The 25,097-nt window shown below is 27.4% G+C and overlaps 3 protein-coding genes and 1 long non-coding RNA gene across 11 annotated transcripts; 3 read left to right on the top strand and 1 right to left on the bottom strand.

Annotated features, from left to right (window-relative positions):
• The first annotated feature begins 1,014 nt into the window (after nt 1-1,014).
• LOC123259591 (embryonic polarity protein dorsal-like) lies at nt 1,015-10,305 on the top strand. Of its 3 annotated transcripts, XM_044720195.1 has the most exons (12): nt 1,054-1,276; nt 1,738-1,821; nt 2,030-2,322; nt 2,719-2,962; nt 3,786-3,929; nt 4,000-4,190; nt 4,264-4,402; nt 6,723-6,812; nt 8,418-8,574; nt 8,909-9,141; nt 9,714-9,880; nt 10,008-10,303. In XM_044720195.1, the coding sequence occupies exons 2-12, from the start codon at nt 1,773-1,775 to the stop codon at nt 10,134-10,136; spliced, it is 1,836 nt and encodes a 611-aa protein (XP_044576130.1). In that variant the 5' UTR covers nt 1,054-1,276; nt 1,738-1,772; the 3' UTR covers nt 10,137-10,303. The 3 variants fall into 3 exon arrangements, with proteins under 3 accessions (XP_044576125.1, XP_044576138.1, XP_044576130.1); XM_044720203.1 differs by lacking the exon at nt 6,723-6,812 and having other exon boundaries at nt 1,052-1,276; nt 10,008-10,305; XM_044720190.1 differs by lacking the exons at nt 6,723-6,812; nt 8,418-8,574; nt 8,909-9,141; nt 9,714-9,880; nt 10,008-10,303 and having other exon boundaries at nt 1,015-1,276; nt 4,264-6,198.
• Nucleotides 10,306-11,451: 1,146 nt separating this feature from the next.
• On the top strand, nt 11,452-16,296 carry LOC123259577 (embryonic polarity protein dorsal-like). 2 transcript variants are annotated; one of them, XM_044720177.1, is made up of 11 exons: nt 11,452-11,757; nt 12,875-13,112; nt 13,203-13,343; nt 13,432-13,622; nt 13,732-13,873; nt 14,004-14,195; nt 14,261-15,039; nt 15,166-15,392; nt 15,498-15,838; nt 15,933-16,072; nt 16,176-16,296. In XM_044720177.1, the coding sequence occupies exons 1-11, from the start codon at nt 11,605-11,607 to the stop codon at nt 16,245-16,247; spliced, it is 2,616 nt and encodes an 871-aa protein (XP_044576112.1). In that variant the 5' UTR covers nt 11,452-11,604; the 3' UTR covers nt 16,248-16,296. The 2 variants fall into 2 exon arrangements, with proteins under 2 accessions (XP_044576112.1, XP_044576108.1); XM_044720173.1 differs by having other exon boundaries at nt 15,930-16,072; nt 16,176-16,295.
• Nucleotides 16,297-19,310: 3,014 nt separating this feature from the next.
• LOC123259529 (phosphopantothenoylcysteine decarboxylase subunit VHS3-like) lies at nt 19,311-23,385 on the bottom strand. 4 transcript variants are annotated; one of them, XM_044720091.1, is made up of 3 exons: nt 23,176-23,385; nt 19,488-19,665; nt 19,311-19,401 (listed from the first exon to the last, which is right to left on the bottom strand). In XM_044720091.1, the coding sequence occupies exons 1-3, from the start codon at nt 23,281-23,283 to the stop codon at nt 19,361-19,363; spliced, it is 327 nt and encodes a 108-aa protein (XP_044576026.1). In that variant the 5' UTR covers nt 23,284-23,385; the 3' UTR covers nt 19,311-19,360. The 4 variants fall into 4 exon arrangements, with proteins under 4 accessions (XP_044576026.1, XP_044576036.1, XP_044576045.1 ...); XM_044720101.1 differs by having other exon boundaries at nt 19,311-19,370; nt 19,502-19,665; nt 23,176-23,381; XM_044720110.1 differs by having other exon boundaries at nt 19,311-19,370; nt 19,505-19,665; nt 23,176-23,381.
• A 24-nt stretch (nt 23,386-23,409) lies between these two features.
• On the top strand, nt 23,410-25,002 carry LOC123259556. Of its 2 annotated transcripts, XR_006508268.1 has the most exons (4): nt 23,410-24,096; nt 24,199-24,422; nt 24,494-24,635; nt 24,820-25,002. It is a non-coding gene; the product is annotated as an uncharacterized LOC123259556 (long non-coding RNA). The 2 variants fall into 2 exon arrangements; XR_006508261.1 differs by lacking the exon at nt 24,820-25,002 and having other exon boundaries at nt 24,494-24,759.
• Nucleotides 25,003-25,097: the final 95 nt, after the last annotated feature.

Below are 25,097 nucleotides of genomic sequence, written 5' to 3'. Positions count from 1 at the left end.
TGCCGTGGTAAAACTATTTGTTTATTTTTAATTTTAAAATACCTGTAAGTAATAGCTTTAATTAAGTGTTTTTTATTTTCTCAATTAGTAATTTATCTGCAAAAAAAACCCAAAAATTATACGATAATTGGTGTCGTAAATAAAAAATAAATTTCGTGATAAAACTGAGGCATTAATGTAAAATTTTTTTAATGAATTTACAATAAAGTTTTCCCGCTTAATACTCAACAAAATAAATCTGACCTTGAAACAAATTACGTGTTGTTCCGGCCGACCAATTAGAAACCAAAAAAATATTATTTATCTATTATGCGTATAAATTTGAAAGTATGTAGAATAAAATATTAACTTGAGTTTATTTTATTAAAAAATCGCATTCATTCAAAATTTGACAGATTGAATAATTAAAATAATTTTTTAAAATTGCGTTAAAAAAATCAAGGTTTAATTTAAACTGTACTTACAATTACAATAAAAAAATTTATCAATCATCAGATACATACATATATAAATATATAAATATATTAGTAGTATAAGCCAGCGCTAGAAATAAAGTACAAATGGCGCATGCGTGTGTTTTTTAAACGTGTGCGTCTGTGTAGTTAACATTAGTCAGTAATCAGAAACTACTACATACAATGTAGATCGTTATGTATACAAGTGTGTATTAATGTTTTTTGTATATGTATACAGATACCGTAGTATATTTTATTTCTCGTGGCTCGTGTATCGTGTAATATGGTGCAGTGTTCATTCTCATTCTGGTTCCTACTTGATATTCACCATCTTCACCATCAAGTTTAAATAAATCTATTTTTTAAAAAACAATACACAGTTTTGTGTAAAAATATCTGTTGTAATAAATGAATTATTAAATTATTTAATAGATCAATCAAGATTTCTCATAAGAGTTATTAACTTGGATTGTCAAGTTCAGCATTTGTGTTGGTGTCTAAGTCTAGTGATAATTAACTATTATAAATAACAATAATAAATTTAACGGATATTAAATTATATAAAAAAATGTATTTTAATTATTAGACTCTAAAATTATTTATAAATACGTGGATAATTTTATTGACGGCTGGGAAAGTTACCATTTAATTTAAGAAGTGAAGGGAATGGGACAGTGACTTTGGAGTCACCGATCATCTGTTATTTGTTTGTCTACGTCGTTATTATTAAACAAACCATAATATTTTATAAAATTGACAACTATTGGGAGTAATAACCAACGACAATAAAAGAACTTGATGAATTCGCTATGAGTTTTAAGGCAAGTGCTACGTTTTTTGCATTGTTGTCCTAAGATAGTTTAATAATAGCCATCACCAGGAGTGAGTTTTAAGTTAAGATGAGTAACTCAACATTAACGTTGAGCTGAGAGTTTAACTGAAGAAAAGAGCTGCTAGGTTTAGTTCAGCTCAGCCCAAAATAATTATTCGATCACCAGCTTAAACTCTACTCCATTTCTCTCTTCTTTTTTTAATTTCCCCCTCGTGTTTGTGTTTTTTATTTTTATTTATTTTCTTTATCTCACAAGTACTTAAGATTTACTTGCCCTAATATTTTTTTTTTTTTTTTTCATTTCCTACTTTAATAGTTTATTTATCTGATTGCTCTTTTTTTTCTGTTTACCACAAAACAATGAATTTAAAATTATTTAAATATAAATAAATTAAATCCCAATAAAATTAAAATAAATAAATAATAATTAATAATTTTTTTTTTATGCAGATATTTAAAAAATATATAGTCATCTAACAAGAGGCATGGATCAGTATCATGATATGAATGATAATATTAATATAAGTGATGTCAGTAAGTACTCTTAATAATTTATATCTACAAATTGTTGCATTCTTGAGTATTTTTAAATCAATAATCATAAAAATGAGAATTTTTAAGTGGATACTAAAATATTTTACTACCGATTACTTGGTAGTTAATAAGTAAATTAATTACTTTATTTTTTTATTTATTAATGTTGTTAACTTGGTACTTTAATTGTTTAATAAATAAATTTCAGTTGAAGTGATTCAAACAACGGATCCAGAATTTGTCGAGGAGGCTAGATGTCGAAATCAACATCAACAGCAACATCAACAAAAAACTTTGAATATGTTATCTGGTGGTGGAGTAGAGACGGTAAAACCAGTTCTTGCTGGTAACACATCAAACAGGGTTGGATCATATGTTGAAATAGTAGAACAACCCGCAAGTAAGGCCCTTCGATTTCGATATGAATGTGAAGGTCGATCTGCTGGAAGTATACCAGGTGTTAACAGTATACCTGAAAATAAAACATTTCCTAGTATAAAAGTAAGTAAAAGCTTCTTTTATTTTTAATAATTATTTATCAATTTAATTTTTTTATATCAATTGAATGAGAATGTCTAAACATTTTTTCAAATTTTCTAAAACTTTGCAGTTGATTTTTTGTTAATCTAAGTGTTTAAAAATTTTTATTTCAAATGAATACGTTTATTAGTTTTATAGTTACATTATCGACATACAATTTAATATAATAATAATTAGTTTCATAAATTTATGAGGTTAAAAACAAACCAATTAATCGCTCCAAGAATTTTTTTTATCAAAAAATGTGGTTCCTTTAAAAAAAAAAATTGCGTTAAAATTATTTAAAAAAATATAAAAATTTCTTGATCTATTATATAATAAAATTATTTTATAATAATTGAATAATTATCATTACAGATAGTGGGATATAAAGGACGAGCAGTTGTCGTAGTATCATGTGTAACGAAAGATCCACCGTACAGGCCTCATCCACACAATTTAGTTGGTAAAGAAGCATGCCGACGTGGTGTTTGTACCCTGGAGATATCTTCGGAAAATATGACTGTGACTTTTGCAAACTTGGGGATTCAATGTGTCAAGAAGAAAGACATTGAAGAAGCATTGAGAATCCGGGAAGAAATTCGTGTTGATCCTTTTAGAAGTACGTATTGCTTGTTTTATTAATTTACTAGCTGTTATTCGCCCGCTCCGCTGGGCGCTTTATAGAATTGCATTTTCAGATCTAGACTTGAAATTTAATTAGAGTATTGTTTTGACTTGCACAGATTCCCAATTCTATCGAATTGGCATGCACTTTTTATCCATGTTATTATTCCTAGCTAATATTAATTGTAACTTTCAATGTGCAATCATTATAACATTCCCGTGTCTTTCTTACAAAAATGAATAAGCATTGAAAGTTTCAGTTAAAGAAATTGCAGATCTCATAAGTGAAGAAATCTGCCTAGTATATAAACATAACCAATAGAGTTAATAAATTTATTTTAAACAAATGACAATCGAATAGAATAAATTTAGTACAATAAAAATTCATTATTTCTAAGTCAAAAAAATATTGTTTCGGATAAGTAATCACCAACATATTATATACTAAAACCTTCTCCGAAACATGCTGCATCTTATAGTATAAGTATTATTCCGATTGGTTCAGTAGTTTTCGCAGTATAACCGGACAAAAAAACCGACTCGCCATTTATTAGTACACAGAAAAAAAAATTTACTTGAATCAAGTAAATAATTTTGAAGAACTTCATCTTCTTGATTTGAATAGAAAAATTCTTAAACTAAGAAATTTTTTTTTGGTTTAAGTAAATTTTACTTGATTTAAGAATTTTTTATCTTGATTTAAGACAATGAAACTCTCCAAAATTATTTTCTTGGTTCAAAAATTTTTCTCTTAATTCAAGTTAATTTTTTTTTCCAGTGTATAGATAGAAGATTAACAATTAAATTATTTGTTCCAGCTGGTTTCAGTCATAAAAGACAACCCGCAAGTATTGATTTAAATGCAGTTAGATTATGCTTTCAAGTATTTCTTGAAGGAACTGAGCCAGGAAAGTTCACCGTGCCACTGACTCCGGTCGTATCAGATCCTATTTATGATAAAAGTGAGCTTTTATTTTGTTTAATTCATAAAATTTAAACGATACTATATTTATTTTATTTCTATCATTATAGAGGCAATGTCTGATTTAGTAATATGCAAACTAAGTCACTACAGTGCGCCAGTAGCGGGTGGTATGGAGATGCTATTGTTGTGTGAAAAGGTCGCTAAAGAAGATATTCAAATACGGTTCACTGAAGAACGTGATGGTCAGATTGTTTGGGAAGGATTTGGTGATTTTCAACCATCACATGTTCACAAGCAGGTTAATTTTTTTTTTAATAGTTATCCTTTTGATTAGAAAAATAATTTATTGAAGATTGATTATTGTTCTGCAGGTAGCGATATCATTCAGAACACCGACATATCGCATCCAACAAGTAGAACATCCAGTACAAGTTTACATCCAGCTAAGAAGGCCCTCAGACAGCGCAACTAGTGAAGCATTACCGTTTCAATTTTTACCACTTGGTGCAGGTAGGCCCGCGTTTTGGTCTCTAAGAAAAATTTTAGATAAAAAAAAAGCCGATCCCGAGGTATTTAATAAAATAATTGCCACCGATACGTCCATATTTGGTGGCGTTAATCAACGATTACCAAGAAATTTAGACGAATTTAATAATAACTCAAACAATAATAATAGTAACTTTGATTTAGCAATATCACACGGTAAAATATCAGCACTGCGTGCTCTAAATGAGCTTTACAATAAAAATACCATTGATCGAAATTCAAATAAAAATAATATTGATAAAAAATTAAATAATAATTTTCAACAATCGTCAATTAATTCTCCGTCTATAAATAGTGATATAGGTATTGAAAATATACAAATAATTAACAATTCTCAAGATAAATATTTAAATGACGATAAAATTCCATTTGTGAATGAATCAATGGATACCAAGAAAAAAAGCTATATTCAAAATGAAAATACAAATAATCCGGGCATTGAATTGTTGCCAAAAAATAAAACTGATTGGTTTGACTACTCGGAAGTTGGCAAGTGGGTCCAGCGAAGTAAAGAGGAATCTTTGAATACCGAACCTACAATCAATCTTAATAATAATAACAATAATTTGAATAGCTCAGCTAATGACGATGAAGCAAAATCATTAAATGAATTAATAACACAGGTCGCGGAGCTCGACGAGATCTACGCTGACACGCATACTAAAATAATCCAAAATAGTTTACTAGCTCAGTCAAATACAATCAACGATGATAAATATCAGCAAACATTAATGGATATCGATAATTGCGATAACCAGACGTACACCAGCCTGCAGTTGGCTATGAAAAACCCAATAGATATCCAATCATTTGATGGGATCGATGGAGATAAAGAAGACGATCGCAAGTATGAAGACGTTGCTATACCAAGTCGCGAAGCAAGTCTGCCTCCAGGTCAGCCACCGCCCTTACCGCCTTCCTCGTCATTATTGATCACCAAGAGGGATGTTGGGCACACTTACGACGGAAAAATACCACCTTTGCCGCCGAAACGCTTGCGAAAAATGACAACTTCGATGCCGACGTTACCGCGTTCATCTTCGCAGTGCGCGCAGATGTCGATGATTGACAGCGCGCCTAACAAAAATTTACCGTCACTACCTAACACTCTTACCAAGTCCAAGCAAAGTTTATTCGCAAAATTGTTCAATAAAAAACACACCAGCAGCAATAATAAAAAGGATATTACGCACAATACCAAAGACTTGGAGTTGGTGCGTAATAATTTGATCAGTAATGACGATCAAAGTTGCTTTTGTGAGCAAGATGACAGTATTTCAATGTCAATAAGAGACAGTATTCAAGATATTGCGGGAAAAACGTCAGATTTACCGCGACCTAGTGTCGCCAGTGTAACAGCTGTTAAATCATTTGATATTGATGGCGATGAATCTCCGCCTTATGGAATCGAATTGACTGAAGCTGAGCACTATGCTCTTTACACCGCTATGGCACCACATGCTACCGCTTCCGAGTTTGATGAATTGTCATTTTATTACAGCCCTGTTGAGGGTGGAAAAATTTTAACTGATACCAAAGAAACGTAATACTGTTTTTTTATAATCATAATCAGTTTGTTTTTTAAAAGTTGAGTTATTTTTGGAGCTCAAACTTTATATGCTCAATAATTGAAAAAAAAAATTACAGCTATTTTTATGCTTACTTAATAATTAGGACTGGTGGGGTAAAACGTCGTATTAAATACTTATTTATTTAGATTTTTTTATTATGCACTAAGATATAAATATAGATATAAAATATAACTGAGTTATATATAACTCAATCAATTAATTATTTAATTAAAATTAATCATTTACTTAAAGTGCTTCCATAATTTTTTTTTATTGAACTATTTAATACGACGCTTTAAAAATTTAATTATTTTATTAATTTAATTGTATATTTATTGAATGTTTATCTAGTCGTTAAAAGTACTGGATAAAATTTTTCTAGCATTTGTGATTTGCAAGTTTGTTTTTTCTAGTCAGCAAAGTGCCATAGTTTGTTAAGTTTTATTAATAATAAATATAAATATTATTATTGACCGAACAATATAAATAATAGGTATGAAATATCTCAACAGATTTATGAGTACAAATATAAATTCTTAAATTGTTACTTGTTAGGATCGATAATCAAAGTTTGTTGCTTTTGATTCTGTACAATTGCTCTAGTTTTTCACAGCTTTTATTAGATACTTACACATATTAAGTTGGCGATGGGTTAAACACTAAGTGAATTTTTTATTAAGCAAAATTTATAAATTAAAAAAAAAAATTCATAGATGATCCAGACTATTTTAAACGAAAGAGGAAAAAACTTAATAACAGTCCTAGCTTACTTGTACAACAAGTACAAGCTGAAGTTAATCAACGTGAGTATTTTATTTTGATAGAAATAATTTTTTATGTTAAAAAATCTTAATTCGAATAAATTACTAATTGTTTATAAATATCTTCTGCTTGCCTTTAAATGGGATATATAAGGGATCTATATTTTATACAAGCACTCATTGCATAAAATATGTTTATATTAAAATATATTTTTATTCACATTAGATTTGAAAATCGTGATTTTGTTAGGGTTGATTGTTTTAAAGAAAAATTTTATTTAAAAAAATGATAAATTAAATTTTTAATTATAAATTCACTGTTACGATTTTCAAATCATTCAAATTGTATACTAACAAATAAAAATACACAAAAAGCAATTGCTTTTTATTGTTATATAAATACAATATTTTTTAAGAAATGTTACAGGTTGCAAAAAATTCCCACTTTTTTAATTCTCGGTTTAAGGGTAAAGTTAAAACTAACAAGAAAAAATATGATTATTTTGTAAAAATATTTTTAGCAAACCTGTAACATTAATATATTTTACATGAATTTCATCCTTAAAATTTGAGTACTCAAGTAATAATAAATGTAAATGTATTTTTTATTAAATAAAACTTTTTACATTTATTTTTCCTCCAGACTATCAAAATAAATAATAATTATTGATGGTTGGAAATATTTTACTGAATACAGACTAGTTACCAATAAATGCTTTAATACCTTATAATTACTTGTAAATAAAATCTCGAAACATATTGTTGATTGTTACAACAGTCGGCATTATTTTTCAGCTTGGAAAATATTTAAAACTTCGACTATTGATTACAATTTTGTAAAGATAATATTTACGATGAAAGTACTTGGATACTTTTTTTTTTGTATTTTGTACACTTTTTTAATGAAATGCATTTTATAAAGAAAATACTTGTCAATTTTTGTAATTTGATGGAGACAAATATTTTTACAAAAAAAAAGTGGCCTTTTCATGATATAAATTTATATATTTATATCTATACATAAATCAAGTTGAAACACTTTGAAATTTTATAGAGCGTTGCTCAATTTTTTGAGAAAAAACAAATATTTCATAAAAAAAAAACTTGTATTGTTGCTCGTACTTTTAATACATATTGTGCAATACAAATTTGTCTTTTAAAAACATAAAATTTTTTGCGATACAATTTTAATAGAGCTTTCAAATATATATTGTTATAATTGTATTGATTTGTATTTTAAAAAATATATTAATATTTACAACTTATAAAAAAGTATTTTTAATTATTCAAAAAATTACGCCAGTTTTCAGAATATTTATTTGAATAAATAAAATAAAACAGGTACGGATTTTTTAGTAAATTGTTTTTAGTGTGGCGTGTGAATTAGATTTTTTTAAATTATAAATTACAAGTAGTTAATACATTTAGAGTAGATAAAAATATTTAGCTCTCAATATTTCAACAATGCATCTAATTAATATTCATAATATTCATCACTAATTGCTTCACTGCTTGAACTAATATTCTCTAATTGCATGATGGCTCTTTAATTACTTTGTTATAAATCTTTAGCAGTAAAAAGCTTTGTAGAATTTTTATTTAATCCTCTTATTTCTTAATATATTTATTAATTAAAAAAATTTATAGATGGAGTGGGAATTCATAATCATCAAATGCAATACAACTTTAATCTTATAAAACCAGAACCAATGGACAGTTTGTACCCTTCAATGGCAGGAGGTTCATCTTCACCAATGTATCCAGTTGGTAGTCCAATTTCACCATCTAATTTACATACTTTAAGGTAAAATTAAATTTTCCTTGTAAGTTTAAAATTTTTTTAAATTAAAATGTAAAGTTAAAAAAAAAATAAAAAAAAAATTGTTCTCAAAAAAACAATTATCTTGAAATTTATAATTAAAAAATTATATTTATTAATTTATTATAGTTGATTTGTTTTTTTTTAATTAAAATAAAATTGCAAGTGTCAATAACTAGGCCAGTGTTAATAACTGGGTCTTTTACCTTACAGACAAAAATTTTTGATTTTTTTTTTTATTGCATTAATTTAAATTTCGATATTTATTGTTATTATTATTATTATTATAGAGTTATTTATTTATTTATCTATTTATCAGACAAATAAGATCTCCAAGACGCACACCATCGCCTATGGGCCCTTCCTACTCAATGCAACAGCCACAGACTTTAACTCCGCAGTACCATTCACCATCGGGCCATGCTAGCCCTAATTTACCAGCTCAGTTGATGTATAATCAATCGATATCATTAAGTAGAGTTACACCTGAACCCTCTCAAGATGTTCCAGGAATAAACCATCAAGGATTCCACAATCCCTTGGTTAATGCTGGTAGATAAACTTTTATTTTCAATATTCGGTAGTCGGCTGCATGTTTTTTTTTTTTAGTTCTTCGCCAAATTTCTTAAAACTGAATTTTTTTTAACTTGGCATCTACTTTCATTCTTTTATTAATAAAATGTCTTGATGAATAATAAATTTTATTTTAAACCTAGTGCATGTTTAATTTTTTTTTTTTTTTTTTTTTAATAAACATAAATAAAATTGGCGACGTCCTCAGAAAAAAACTTCCTATTTCCACTTTTAATCTTAAGAGAGTACAAAGCGGTACCAATTAAATAGTATATTATATAAAAAGAAATTATATTTTACAATAACTGATAAGAAAATAGAATTATAAAAAAATAGTAAAAAGTGTAGAGTTGGAAAGATTTATAATGAAGACGTCAAATTATAAATTTTTGAGCGTTAAAATAAACTGACAATTTTGTAAAAAATTAAATGGTCAATAAAAAATTTTTATGAAGTAAAAATCCATACAGTGAAAAAATAATGAAAATATTTTTATTTAATTTATACAAATTTAATTATTTAACAATAATATTTTTTTTATTTAATTATAGAAAATGTTAACAATGTACTTGACCTTGGAATTAATCAATGTAGTTTTGACATAAACCAATTGAGCGGCAGTTTGAACCCCCTCGACTCTGATGACTTGGCAGTGCTGGGAAATGCATTTGCTGAAAGTTTTTCTAGCGGTTTATCATTATCAGATTCCCAAAATAAGGTAATCAAATAAGCCCAATTAAATAGATATTAAAACCCAAGCATGTAAAGAAAAAACGAAAGTTTTATGATGATGATGAAATAAAAAGCCCCGAGATAAAAATAATAACCAATTAATTCTTTTTTAGGCCCAAAAAGTCGAACCAAATGCTGCAGAGGAAGGCTTAAATATGACCGACAGTTTCACCAAATTAACCAATAGCACCATACAAGAACTCTGTACTCTAAATAATCTATACAAACCCATGCAAGAATAATAATACTATTCATAGATATATTATATACGTATAATATAGCAAAAATTTTAATAATTTGATATTACATCAAAATAAAAACAAAATGTACTCATCTTTTATTTTAAAATCTCATTGTGTCAATCTTTAAATAACGAGATTTATAACGATAATTGATATTTTTCATGAGATTAATAATAATAATAATAATAATAATACTAGAGTGTTAAATTAGTTACTAATTTTAACACAAAAAATTAGTCTTCTGTTAAGCTCATGCTCATGACAATTTTATTTATTACTTTGATTTTAAATCAATCAATTATTACCAAAGTAATAATAATTGAGATATATAGAAGTAAAATCTGTCCAAAATTGCATTACAGGGCAGGACCCTTTCAAAATTATCTTATAAAGAAAATAAAAAAAAAAAATTATTCTCGTGAAACAATGCAAGTACAACTAAAAATAATTTTTTAAGCACTAAAATTAAATAAAATAACTACAAACATACATATCAATGTTGTAGTTACTAAAAATAAATAAAAATATACACTGTAATTTTAGTTTTAAATTTATAAATAAAAATTGTACATACTTTATTTTTAATTTCTATCTGCTGTAAAAAAATTTTTATAATTTAGTAATTTTAGTTAAAATTAAATGCTCATTTCATTATAAGTGTAAAAGAATATATATTATTAAATTTTTAATAAATAGTTAAAAAATTAACTTGAGAAGTATTAGCATTGTAAAACTCATTAAAAAAAATATTTATTTTAAAAATCAATTATAACGAATGGAGTAATATTGTAAGAGGATTGGGAACTAAAATTAATAAATTTCCAAGAAACTAAAACCGTAATTTTAAGCGAACAATAGATAGCAAATACTTTAAGTAAGAAAGACATTAAGCAAGGTGCACTCAAATTTCTATAGATGTAACGTATACAATTGTAAATTTAAGGGGAGAGCAATTACAGGAATACTTTGTTTTCATTACCTGACCTCGAGGGCTTCGAGATTTGTCAAGAAAAGTTTGTAGTAAAAATTTAAACCTCATTACTCGTTGGTACAAATTCTATGTAAAGAAAAATCTTATACTTATCTGCGATCTTGAGGCGCTTACTCTGTCCTTACTACTTACCAATTTCTCCAAGTGTTAGTGTTGTATTGGTTTGAATTTTTCTTACAATATACTCAATTTTAAATGCAGTTGAGGGCTAACTTACACTTGTACTTAGCTTCTTCAGTGCTTGCCTAGGAATACTGTCGTAAAGATCACTAAATCGCGCGTTACTCCAAACTGAACTGTAAAAAAAATTTATAGGGTAGTTAAGATTATTTTATTGGACTATAAATTTATAATTTTTTACAGTCGTTAAACTGTGTGTTAAAATAATAATTGTGTTATTTATCAATAGCTATTAAATAAGTGCTATGGTGAATTTTTGTGTTTGAGTTTACTGTGATAAGTGTAATTGTCGGTATAATGAGTACGAAAAAAAATGATGACTGTTATATAGAAATACTTGAACAACCTTGTAGTAAAAGCCGATTTCGGTATCCATGTGAGGCACGTAATAATGGAAGTATCATGGGTGCCACCAATAATTCTGAGCGTAAAACCTGGCCTAAAATTAAGGTAATTGTCTTGTGAATTTTTTATCAATAAATTCTCATAATATTATAGACGATTGTATATTTAGCCTACAGCTAACGTAAATCACTTGGGTTTTTTTCTTTATTTCAGCATGATAATACTAGACGTGATAGTTGATAAAAAAAATTTGAAGAATTTTTTATCTCTGTCTTTTGAATTTTTGGAAAATTTTTCTTTTTGTGTAAAAAATATAATTTATTTTATTCTTTATTAGTAGATTTCATAAAAATTAAGCTAATGCATTTGTTCTAATAACAAAAATTTTGTTATTATCTGACTTAGCTCGTCAAGATAACTTTTGTCAGATCTCCATAAAACGTAGCATCCCAAGCGGCACAAAAATTTTTTTGGTAATATTTTGTTGAATTTAAGTTGCCAATTATTAATTTTTGACTTCTCGCTAAATAAAATTTTCCAAAAAGTCAACAGTTTTTTATGTGACGCTTAGGATGCTCGTTTTTTGGACAATTTCCAAGTTTAAGTTTAAAAATGAGCTAAATCCGTCGGTTAGTTTAAAAATTATAACAATTGAAAATTTTCAAATATTGCGAAAAATTTTAATTTTCACTGTCTCTCCATGCAATATAACTATTGAATGCGATAAATAATTAAATTTCTGTAAAGTCTATCAAAAAGCTCATTAACTAAGATTTAATTTACATAGAAATATATTTTCCTAGATCTATAAATTAAAAAATGACAGCAATTTAAAAATTAAAAAATTTATGAAAATTTTGACATTTTAAAAAAAAAAAAAAAAATTTTATATCATTTTCCTGTTCATATAATGAAATTTTACTCTCCCAAGAGTCACAAATAAAATGTTGACTTTTTGATAGATTTTACTCAGCAAGAAGTTAAAAAATTAATAATCGTCAACTTAAATTCAACAAAACATTAACAAAAAAAAATTTGTGCCGCTTGGGTTTTTAATAGATTTCACTCAACAAGAAGTTAAAAAATTAATAATAGTCAACTTAAATTCAACAAAACATTAACAAAAAAAATTTGTGCCGCTTGCACTATTTTTTAAATTTTATTATACAAATTTATTCATGTATTTTCTCAATTGGTGACTTTAATAATATACTTCTTCCAGATCCATGGTTTTAAAGAAAAAGCAGTAGTAATAGTGTCCTGTGTCACCAAGGATGAACCTCACCGCCCTCACCCTCATGAAATAATCGGGAAAGAAAAATGCAATTTAGGATATTATCATTATAAAACCTACGACGCAGTGGTATCTTTTCAAAATTTGGGAATACAATGTGTCAAAAAAAAAAATATTCTAGAGGCGTTGGAAAAACGCAAAAAAAATAAAATTGATCCGTTCAACAGTAATTATTATTTTTTTCTTTAATATATTGATTCTTTAAGTAAAAAATTAAATATAAAGTACTAATTGACAATTGATGTTTATTTTTCAGCTGGTTTCCAGCATATGGAAGTTCCTGATACGATCGATTTATCCGCTATAAGATTATGTTTCCAAGTATTTCTTAAAGATGATGAAGAGAAGTGTACAATACCTCTAAAACCGGTTGTCTCTGAGCCAATTTATGACAAAAGTAATTTTTATTTTTATTTTTCAAGTTTTAAAAATAATTAAAATTAATTATTAGTAATTAAATGATATATCATTATTTATATTTTCAGAAATCTTAAATGATTTGGTGATTATTAAATTGAGTCATTACAGTGCGCCGGTAACTGGTGGATTACCGATGATTCTTTTATGTGATAAAGTTTCTAAAGACAATATTAATATTGTTTTTTTTGAACAAAAAAATGGGAAAAATGTTTGGGAAGCACCGGCTAAATTTAATCCAAGCGACGTTTTTCGACAGGTAAATTTATAATTTTTTCGATTAGCTAATAAATATGTATTATTTATAAGTATGATGAATACTCATAACAAAAATTAGACGGTTTAATTAATGATTTTTTAAAATTTAGGTATCAATATCCTTTGAAAGTCCAGCTTATAAAGATTTATCTATTAAAGAACCGGTGCAAGTATTTATCCAATTGCGAAAAATGACAGGCAGGATAGACAAAAGTGAACCGTTACCGTTTACTCTTACTCCAGTTGGAGGAGGTAAGAAAACTTTAATTTTTTTATTTTTTAATTTATTGAGTTAAAAATCAAAGAAACTTTATTTAAATAGCAAACATTAGCTGATTAAATAATTATAAAAGAATGACTAATAATAAAATATTATTTACAGATTCTGAAATCACTCTGAAGCGAAAAAGACAAAAATATAATACATCGGGAATAATTGATGTAGATTCCGAAGAATCTAGACCTATAGTGCACTGTCCAAAATGCAATTGTTTCAAAAAACTTCCATTAACTGAAACACGAAAAATTACAGAGAAATTAATGATGATTAGAAAACAAACTATTCAAGAATCATGTAAATATTATTATTATTTCTTTTTTTCTTATATTGATTTATTTATTAATTTTTTTCTATTTTAGCTTTGAATGTGAACCAACCATTAATTGACAAGACTGTGAAAAATGATGCACCTCTTGATTTACATTGCAAAAAAGATTTGGCAAATGGTGGTAATAAAAATAATAATAAATCGAATGTAAAAAAAAAGAAAAATTACCAGCAGCAACAACAAGAACAACTACAATCGAACCATCAACAGTTCCGACAGCACCAAAATCAACAACAACAATTAAATCAAGTACAACAACAACAACAACAATTAAATCAAGTACAACAACAACAACAACAACAACAACAACAACAACAACAACAACAACAACAACAACAACAACAACAACAACAACAACAACAACAACAACAACAACAACAACAACAACAACATTTACATGATCAACTCCAGCAACAAAATCAAAATGGCAATCAACAACAAAATCAATTGGCGGCTCAGCAACATCATCAACAACAACAAATGCTATTGCAACATCTACCACTTCTACAGCAACCACTACCACTTCTACAGCAGCAAGTATGCTCGAAAAGATTACATCCATCACTAGAGCTGCTTCTTCAGCAACATCAACTACCGCAACAACAACTACAACTACAACTACAGCAGCAGCAACAACAACAACAACAGCAGCAACAAGAACAGCAACAACAACAACAATGTCAACAAATATTACCGATACCAACACTCCAGCAATTTCAAGCTTACACATTGTTTCAACAACAGCAACAGCAAAGAAAACAATCACAGCAATTTTCTGTAAATAATCATCAGTTACAACAACAACAACAACAACAACAACAACATCATCAACAACAACATCATCATCAACAACAGCAACAACAACAACAACAACAACAACAACAACAACAACAACAACAACAACAACAACAACAACAACAACAACAACAACAACAGCAGCAACAGCAACAGCAGCAACAAAATGATTATGAATTAGAACAATTTGAACAGCAATTCAGAACACAATTGCCTTTAGCTTTCCAGTTAGAGCAATTATTAGAATTGCAAAATATTCCATCGCAGCAGGAGCAATCACGGCCGTTAATGGATCATTATCAACTACCTCAACAAATGGGTCAACAACAGCAAGAACAACAGCAATATCAAATGGTCGCAAGTGAAAGGTAATTAATAGCTTGTAAATAATAAATTATTAACATAGAAATTTCTTACAATTTTGTATTTTGATTATTAAATATTTTTTGTGAATTTTATTATTACTATTATAGGCCAGTTTATGAACTCAATGATGCGCACTCACAAATGCTGTTGAATGGTTGTCAAAATAAAAAAATTTTTGACTACAATAATCAGCCGCGACAGCAATTATTGCTGATGAATCAGGCTTCTCAGCCACAGCACGCATATCGATCTCAAATTGATGATGATTATAACAGCGGCGAGGATGAGGAAGATGATAACAATAATGGCAATGATGTTTTTGAAGAAGAATTCAGTAGTGATAGTAGCACGTACCACAATAATAATGTTCCCCAGATTATTCCAAATAGGCCAGCGGATTTATTTAGTATTCGTAAAACTCTTAAACCGCAGCAGCAAAATTATATAGGTAATTTTTTAATTAATTTTTTTTTTAATTTTTAAAAGATATTTATAAGTGAATATTTTTTTATTTTAATTATTTGTATTCTAAATTTTAGCAGCATTTGCCAACGGCAATAGCAATATGTATGAAAGAGTTAATATGAGACCGATGAATCAAGATAATGATGAGCTTGATAAAGCAATAAATCAAAAATTGTCAGAAACTTTCAACAATGAAATGTCGCTCATAGACACGGAGGTAATTTAAAATTTACATTGTCTTTTATAATTAGTTTAATTCTTTATAATTAAGTATTACTAGTAATATTATTAGCTAATACAGTATTTTTATTTTTTTTTAGTTTGACATCCAACCATTTGACGAAAGCAATGATAATTCACCGATGGGCAATGGACTTTTCAATTATAATTAATTGTAAATAATTATTTTGTTAGTTAAAAATTATTTTATTTTTTCAAGAAAATGCTGCTTCGGCTATAATTATTTATATGTATATATTATTTCTGTAAAAAAATTGAAAAATATATTACTATTTTTAAAATTAAAAATTTTTATAATTAATTAAAATAAAAATCCAATGATATTTATATTTTTTAAATATATTTCCTTAACAATACAAGTCTTTAAACCTTCTACTTAACAATTACTTGCTAGTAAACATTTTAGTTTTATGTAAGACAGAAATGTACATGAATTTTATCAATAAATAAATAATATAACTAAGTAAGTCCTACAAAATGAAAAACTTAATTTTCGAATCAACTAAATTTTTTTCAATTGTCTTAAAAATTTATTAGTAAATTATGATATAAAAAAGTAGAGTATTTTATAATTTTAAAATAAATAGTAGGGTCAATCATCTCTTGTCTTTTTCAATTTAAAAATTTTTTTAAATTATCATTACTTAAAACAGTATAATGTATAACAGTATTAGTCAATTGACCTTAAGTTGGAAATTATACTTATCTAACGATTTATGTATGCGTTCACACGTCCAAAGATAAGATTTGCTAACATAAAAAAAAAACTATATTGATTTTACAGTCTATTACAAATAAAACTGATATAATTTCATTGATTTTTATTTTATTTTTATAATATTAGATTATCATCATGGATAACTATAAGTTTGTCAAAATTTTCATCTAAAAAAAAAAAAATTTCCCGTATATTCAATAATTAATCTATTCTTATATTAAATTTTTTAATTTGACGAAATATTTTTTAGCTACATCTTGAAAATATTTGTACATTTAAAATGTGTCCAACACCTTACCAAATCGGCGAGTCAACTTATTTTTTAATTAATAATAAATTTAATAATTACCACAGCGAATATACAATAAACATCAGCCTGATATCCTCTTATTTAAACAACAAAACTATCATTAAACTATTTTATAAACTTTAAAATAAGAAGATATCAATACTCATGCAGTGTTACTAATTATTTAAATCATAATGCATGTACATAATACATATTTTAATGAATTAATTCTAAGATAGTCCTAGTGAGGCATTACATTAATTTTTTTCGTTACAACAAGTGGCTTTTATTAAATTTATTTGTACAAATTAAAATGGTGCAAGATAATCTCATGAAAATTAATCATTTATTTTTATAAATAATTAAATATTGTCAACCAGTTAACAATTTAGTAACTAATAAATATTCTAGTAAAAATTAAGGAATTAAATTTAAAAAAAAAAAAACCTAAAAAGATAGTTTGTAAATTTTTTTAGTATTTTATATTTTTTTTTGTTCTTTAATTAATTATTTTTTTATACAATTTAAGTCGTCCATCATTGCAATTATTATACATATAAATGGAAAGAAATAAATGAAAGGTACACAATTATTACAATATAAATGACAGTAGTTTAAATAAAATAAAAACAAATAATAATGAAAAAAAAAAAAAAAACTTGAGTATCCAGGCCTAAATGATAAAATAATTAAGTTATTTAATTTTTAGTTATTGTTTTCATACGTTACATAATATTGTTTTACTAATAAAATGTTTCTTAGTTGATAAACTTTATACATACTATGTATAATTATTATGCAATGAGAATTACACACATTACCCATTCATACTCTTTAGCGCGAGTCATTGCAGTTAATCGTAATGGGTGTTATAAATAATAATTAAATTAAATTAATTTAAAAAAGAAGGATGATGGTGGTGATTTACAATAAGCGCAATCAATTTTTTTTTTTAAATATTAATTAATATAAATAAATGAAGCAAAAGGTATTAGTGATTTACAAAAACAAACAAATATTTAATGATTAAATGATTTTTAAAAGAGTTATAAATATATTTATGTATACAACATATGTAATTGGTTACGATATCATTCAAAACATTTATTCGCATCTAATAATTATGTATTAATTTATTCCATCAATTTTATTAAATGATTAGTTTTTTAATTTAAATATTTAAATCAATCCAGAAAAAAATATTATAAAAAAACGATGATAATTCACACCCTTACGACACTATTATACTATTTTAATTATAAATCAGTTTAAAAAAAAATTTGTAAAAAAAAAATTGTTTTATTTTTAAGTCATTTATTAAAACTCAGTCACGCGCACAGTAATAATATAATAGAGACATTCGTCGACCTACAAACATAATTTGATTTTAAATGTAAAAAAAAAAAATCATCATCATAATCATCATCATCATCCACAAATGTTCATTTTACACTATTTAAATACAATAGAACTTTTCTTGTATATTTTATTTTACTTTACTATTAAATAAGTTTTGTTTTATTTTTTTTTGTTGTTATTTTTATTAATTGTTTTTTTATAAAACTGTCCCGCGAAGAAAGGTGGCGATTATTACAATACCAAGTTATTAATTTAGATACGATAAACAAAATGTTTATTTTTCAAATAAATTTGGATTGAGTGATTCTAATTTATTTATAAGTTGTTGATTAATTCGTTTATCTTTACTATCTTAACTAATAAATAAAGAGTACTGAAATAATAATTACCACACAAAATTGAATACAAATTTACAGAGAAATGAACACTTTGACGTATCGATTGGAATTTTAAAATCGGTTTTAGAGGCTAAAAAATAACAAAATTGCAATAAGCCAAGATCAGTAAATGTATTATTACTACATTTACACAAATATTAGCAAATTACAATTCTGGTAGTTACCTCGACTTATTAATCTTATTCATAATTATTATTATAATTATTCCCTGTTAGTTGTTGACCAGGAGGATTCGACAGAATGATTTGAATTTTTTTCTTTTAAGGCAGAATAGACGTTAACATTTAAATCAATAGTTAAATGGAAATAAAAGTAGTCAAGTGTTAGTAATTTTACAAAAATCATTGATGTTAATATTATTATTTTATATTTTATTGATGATTAACGATTGCGCTATCTGCCTGTGCCTCCTTTACTTACTTAACAGTAACTTATTAATTTTTTTTTTTTTTTTTTTTTTTTTTTTATACTTTTATTATTTAGTAATGTATGTTTTATGCATTATGCATCACCATCATTAGCTACGTCTTCAAGATTCTCGTCTGTAAAATAAAAACCCATCAAGTTAATAATATGGAATTAACAATCTTAATCTTTAGAAAAAAAAAAAAAAAACTGTTAAACTGACCATCATCTTCTGCATCATCATCATCATCATCATCACCATCATCATCTGGAACGTCATCTTCATCAGCTTCATCTTCGTCCTCATCTTCATCTTCATTTTCTTCATTGTCTTCGGTATCTACTTCATTGTCATCGCCATTCTCTTGTCTCTTTGGTTTTTTCGTATCTTCATTTTTCTCCTATTAAACAATGATAAAATTTATTAGTAATCAATCAATTAAAGTCTTAATTATAATTTTATCAGAGATTTAATGTCGATATTCTTTATAATTCACGACTTTATGACAAGAATAGACGATCATATACTAATTATCGATTTTAATCATATAATAAAATTAGCTAATGTCTTTATGTCAAAGAAGAACAGTGGCGTCATTTTTTTACAAGTGGCAAATACTTGAACAACATATTTGATTACGTATCAAACTACTAATCACAAGGTCTATTAAGATAACCTAATGTTTTTTAATCTTATAAACTCTTATGTATATAAATTTATATTGTAAAAATCTATACATTAGTATTAATATTAATATATACATAAGAAAAGTAAATAAGGAATAAACTATTGTAATTTATTAATGAGTTGTATCTATAATTAATTCTATAAATATAAATATAACTTGTAGTGATTAATAAGATGTAAGTGTTTTAAATTAAATGAGAAATAAATTTATCTAATAACTAATTTTTATTTCAGTGTTATAATAAGAAAAATATGAATTTTTAAGTGTAATATTGTAACAAACCTTAAGGTTAAAAAAAATGTAGAGTAATGATAACATAAAAATTAACATGGCGAGATGTAATTTGTTACGTTATTAAATGCAGTATTACGAGTGATTTGTTAAAAGTATTCAAAGTCTAAAATTAAAATCAGCTCGACCTGTTTTTATTTTTCCCGCCATTTATTTGAAAGCTCTAATCTAACTTTCGCGTAGAAACCGACTGAAAATTTAATTTTCGTTTAGGAATTTATTCAATTAATATTATCTTACATAGATGAGTATGAAAACTGTATAAACCGATAGTTATTTCAACTAATTTTTTTAACTAAATTAATCAGAGAATTTGAGTTTAAAAATTAATAATTTTTTATTGAATGAGGTCATTGTGGAAAGAGACAATTTTATGTGAATAATCTTGATGGAACGTGTTGGCGCGTTATTTTTCCCACTCTAAAATATATATCTATAATAATTGTACTAACGTGCTGGTTAGGTAGTCGTTCGGCCCTTTTACGCGAATCGATCGCATAAAATACGATTGAAGAACTTTTCTACTACTACATATTATATATCATCATATATATTACACGAAATTGACGATGTGAGAGTTAAGCAGTGGCATATAATATAATGTATAATAGTATAGGACTCTGGTGTGAATGTGTACAGTTAACACAACTATACTGAAGCGAGAAAGAAGATATAAGATATATGTATAGAGTCGGAGCTTGCTATCGGAGAGACAGAGACAGAGATAGTGAGAGAATCATGTCGTTAGCTAAGGTTGGTTGGAAAAGACGCCTTTTGCCACTACATATACTACAGAATACTACTGTGTAGTACTCAACTACTCTACTCAAGGGATTGTGCGCGCGCGTGCTTTCATTTAACAAACAACACAAGTTAAAACGTGTGTATGTATACAATAGGGTACAAAGTATAGCTTATAATACTAGGAAAATGAGGATGGAGGCATCGAGTAGGTGTAGAGTACATACGGAACAGCTTGGATAGAGATAGAGATAGAGATAGATGTGGAAGAGAAGCCGCATTTGTTCCACGTCAAGTGTCCCAAGTCTGCGACTTTTAAAAGAAGATGGGCAATAAGTCTAAGAGGGGATTTATGAACAAGTACAAGTATCAACTACTCAACAATTCAATCTCTAATTTGCAATGTATTATATTTTAGAAATATTATTTATAATTTTTCTTCTTTTGTAAAAATTATTCATGCGATCAGCGATTCCAATAATTTAAAAATTCCCGCTGATTTTCTTCTCAAAAGTAAATTTTAGTCTTGGTTTGTTGAAGAAGAAAATATTTAATGTTATTGTTGTCATATTTATTATTAGAATAGTATTTATTGAATACATATATAGATATGTAGTGAGTTGTGAGAGAAATAAGCGAAAAAGCGACGCGATGTTTTCTCAAAAGTTCGTAAAGTACGGAGGCCGTGAGAGAAAGAGACCGAGCGAGGGTAAAGTATACGGTAATGCTAATGAAAGAATGAGAGAGAAACAAATAAAATGGCAAGCCGGTGGACGAGGAAGCCAACGCGCGCGAAGCGCCGACTGCCGACATAATAATGTATGGCGTTGCCGCTCGCTGCGTGCTTGTTGCCATTGTAAAATAAATTACTATGTCTCATTACAACTTTCTCTGTAAAATAACTCACTCGGATTTAAATTGATAATTTATAATTCATTTTTTATTTAAATGTTGGGAAGATATTAATATATACTGTTTATTTTTTTTTTTAGAATTTGAAATTATTGATTGCAAAAGTACGCGCGAAAAAAATTAAAACATGGACGTTGTTGTTAACCGACATTATTTTAATTTATATTTAACCGTAGGATTAATTCATTTATGGAAAGTATTGTTAGTAATTGATGGATATGGATGAAAATAAAAAACGCGGGAGAATATGGATGATTTGAACGACGCTGGTGTATATACACGAGGATTTGTGACAGCGGTAAATTAAAATGGCGGATGCACTAGCGTCTAGCGTCAACAAGACTCCAACTACGTGTATTGTACAATTGGAGTAATAGAAAAAAAAAAAAAAAAAAATCAATTAGGTAAAAATAAATATTTTTAATGATAATTGTAATAATATTTTTTTCTTCAGAATATCAATCGAAACTTTGAGAAAAATTGAGAAGAAATTATCGGAGTAATAATTTCAGCAACACATGGTTGAAAAACAAAAAAAAGTAATTCAGAACAATAACTGAGTAATTAATAAATTAAATCTTATACCGCTCGGCGGAGCTACGGGTACGGCTTATCTGCTTTGATATATTCGCCAGTAACATAATATATAAGTACGGGATAGGTAATTATAGACGGCATTGTGACGATGAGCGAACACAACAGGGGTGATCAACCGAAGCCACGCGATTTCATGGCGTCACTTGAATCTAATAGATATTTCTTCTCTAGCTCAACTTTACCTTCCGGACAATATTTTATCATTTATTGGTCATTTACATAATATTTATCTAGCCGCCATTTATGTAATTGTGACTCTACTTTCAGAAAGAGAGACAGAGAGAGAACGAAACTTTCCAGAATGCACCAGAAGTTATTTTATATAGGTATGTGTAGGTGAAGTCCAACAGAAATTATGTTAGAAGGTAAAAAAAAAAAAAAAAAAAAAAAAAATGGAGCCCGGTGGAAAATGCCGGCCGGCATTCACTCCCACATGTCGACATCGTCGTCTTGATATTCGCCGTAGTAGTCGTCGATGTCGGTTACCCGCGTAACTCTCCATTACTACACCATGCGCTCTACTATTTTTTTCCACAATATATATGTATATATATATTTATATATTTCTTTCCAAGCTTTTCTTCTCAAAACTTTAATAAAAACTAAATTACCGCGTGACTTTAACTTTAAAATAATTTAACAAGAAAAAAAATCTAATAATTAAATAAATAAATAACTTACCTCAGCCGCCCTCTTGATCCCTTTGAGTTCGCATTTCGCGTCCTCAGTTGGCTTGTCGTTTTCCGTCTTCTTCTCAACGTTCACTGCCTCTTTATCATTGGTACTCATTTTCGTATTAATTGTTTTTAACGAATAACGTTCAATAAAATAAATAAATAATAATATATTATTATTTATTTATAAATTAATAAATCAATCAGGTGATGAACTCTGTTGGTTAATTATTTTTATATATATAATGTATTATACAAATATATATATATATAGGTATGATATATATGTTATATATTGGTAACGCGAACGTGTGCTAAACAGTGTACGAGAGTAATAATAATGGACGCGTTTATAAAAAAAGAGAGAAGCACGACGAGCTGACTACTGAAGAAAAATGCGTGCGTCCTCACGCGGCGTCGGTTTCCGGCGAAATACCCGAGAGCGCAGCGTCGTCAGGGGAACCCTACCGAGAAACAACGAACGATGACGGTCAGAGAGTGGGAGTTACCGAATGAGTCGAACCTCTGTCGAGATATTATGTTATTAGCGTTGTTTCTATTACTATATATATACCCTACATACACTTTTGCACACTGGGTACATCTACGTGGATGTGTAGTTGTGTAAGAGACAGCGGATTCATCGTAACGAAAGAGTGGGACCATCGGGAGAGGGTGATGGGGAAGAGGACAAGGGGAGAAGAAACGCCGAGCGAAGAAAAAGGACCATCTGCGCAAGAAGTTATGTCGGAGCGAGATGATAATACCAAAAGTGACAGAATGAGGAGCTTTATTAAAGCAAGAGCAAGATGACAATGTTTATAATGTTTTATAGGGGAAGAAGTATGTGATAGATGTATATGTAATCAAAGAAGGGGTAAAAAGACAAGATAGGCCAAAGGCGATATATATGTATACATTCATCGAGGTATATATATTAATATATATGGAAAAAATATTTAAAGATTTATTGAATTGTTACTCATGTTAAAAATGTCTTTTTTTTTATTAAATTTATTTTTTTTTTTAGGTTGAAAAAAATAATTTTTTTTAAGCGGGAAGATTTATAAATTTAAATTGAAGGATTTAATAATAATTATAAAAGGATTTGTTAATAAGAATAAGGAATTGTTTTTAAGATTGTTTGTCATTGTTGGTTGTTAGATATTTGGCTTTGTTTGAAAAATGAAGATGGCGCGCGTTTGAAACTCGATAAATCCCTGATTGGCCATATTTTATTTTAATATTTAATAGGTATGGATCTTTAATTGTTTAGATCTATAATTGTTGTTAATAACGTATTTAATTGATTATTTATTTTACAGGCAAGTCTTGAGTGGTGTGTGACTGTGGTAAATAATATTAATTGTTTAAGCGAGGGGTTCGAGAGTTCGTTGGATGGAAAGAGCGTCTGGTTTGAGACTATCTCGCTGGATTCAAATAATGTCTACGTGTGTGGACTCGTATGTGCGTCCTTACTTTGCCGCTACTTTTATCCCTCTTTCAGCTTTACTTTCAGGAGCTCGTTTCAATTATTAAAATTTTTTTTTATTTTTATTTAAATATTAAGTATTATACATGTAGGCTTTTTGTTTTAGTGTTTTAGTATTATTTAGTTAGTTAGGAATTTTATTTTATTATAATTTTCTAGATGGTATAGATGTCGCGATAGAGCTCCTGTACACGGCGCATATGTGTGAGTGATAAAGGATGATGTTTTCAAAATGTTTAAGAATATTCCCGTAAATTCTCGATGTTACTCGAATAGAAAAAAAAATATGTATCATTACGACAATCACAATCATGTATGTCCTCACGTGTTACCGTTATTAAATCATCGTTTTATTTTATTTAATAATTAATTAAAATACTTTTCATTCATGAAATTTTCACAAATTTACAATTTTTTATTTATTAAATGATTAAATT

The sequence above is a fragment of the Cotesia glomerata genome, linkage group LG1 (assembly GCF_020080835.1).
Source record: "Cotesia glomerata isolate CgM1 linkage group LG1, MPM_Cglom_v2.3, whole genome shotgun sequence".
Lineage (NCBI taxonomy): Eukaryota > Metazoa > Arthropoda > Insecta > Hymenoptera > Braconidae > Cotesia > Cotesia glomerata.
Note: the sequence above shows the minus strand (reverse complement) of the source record. Positions and strands in the feature narration are given on the sequence as shown.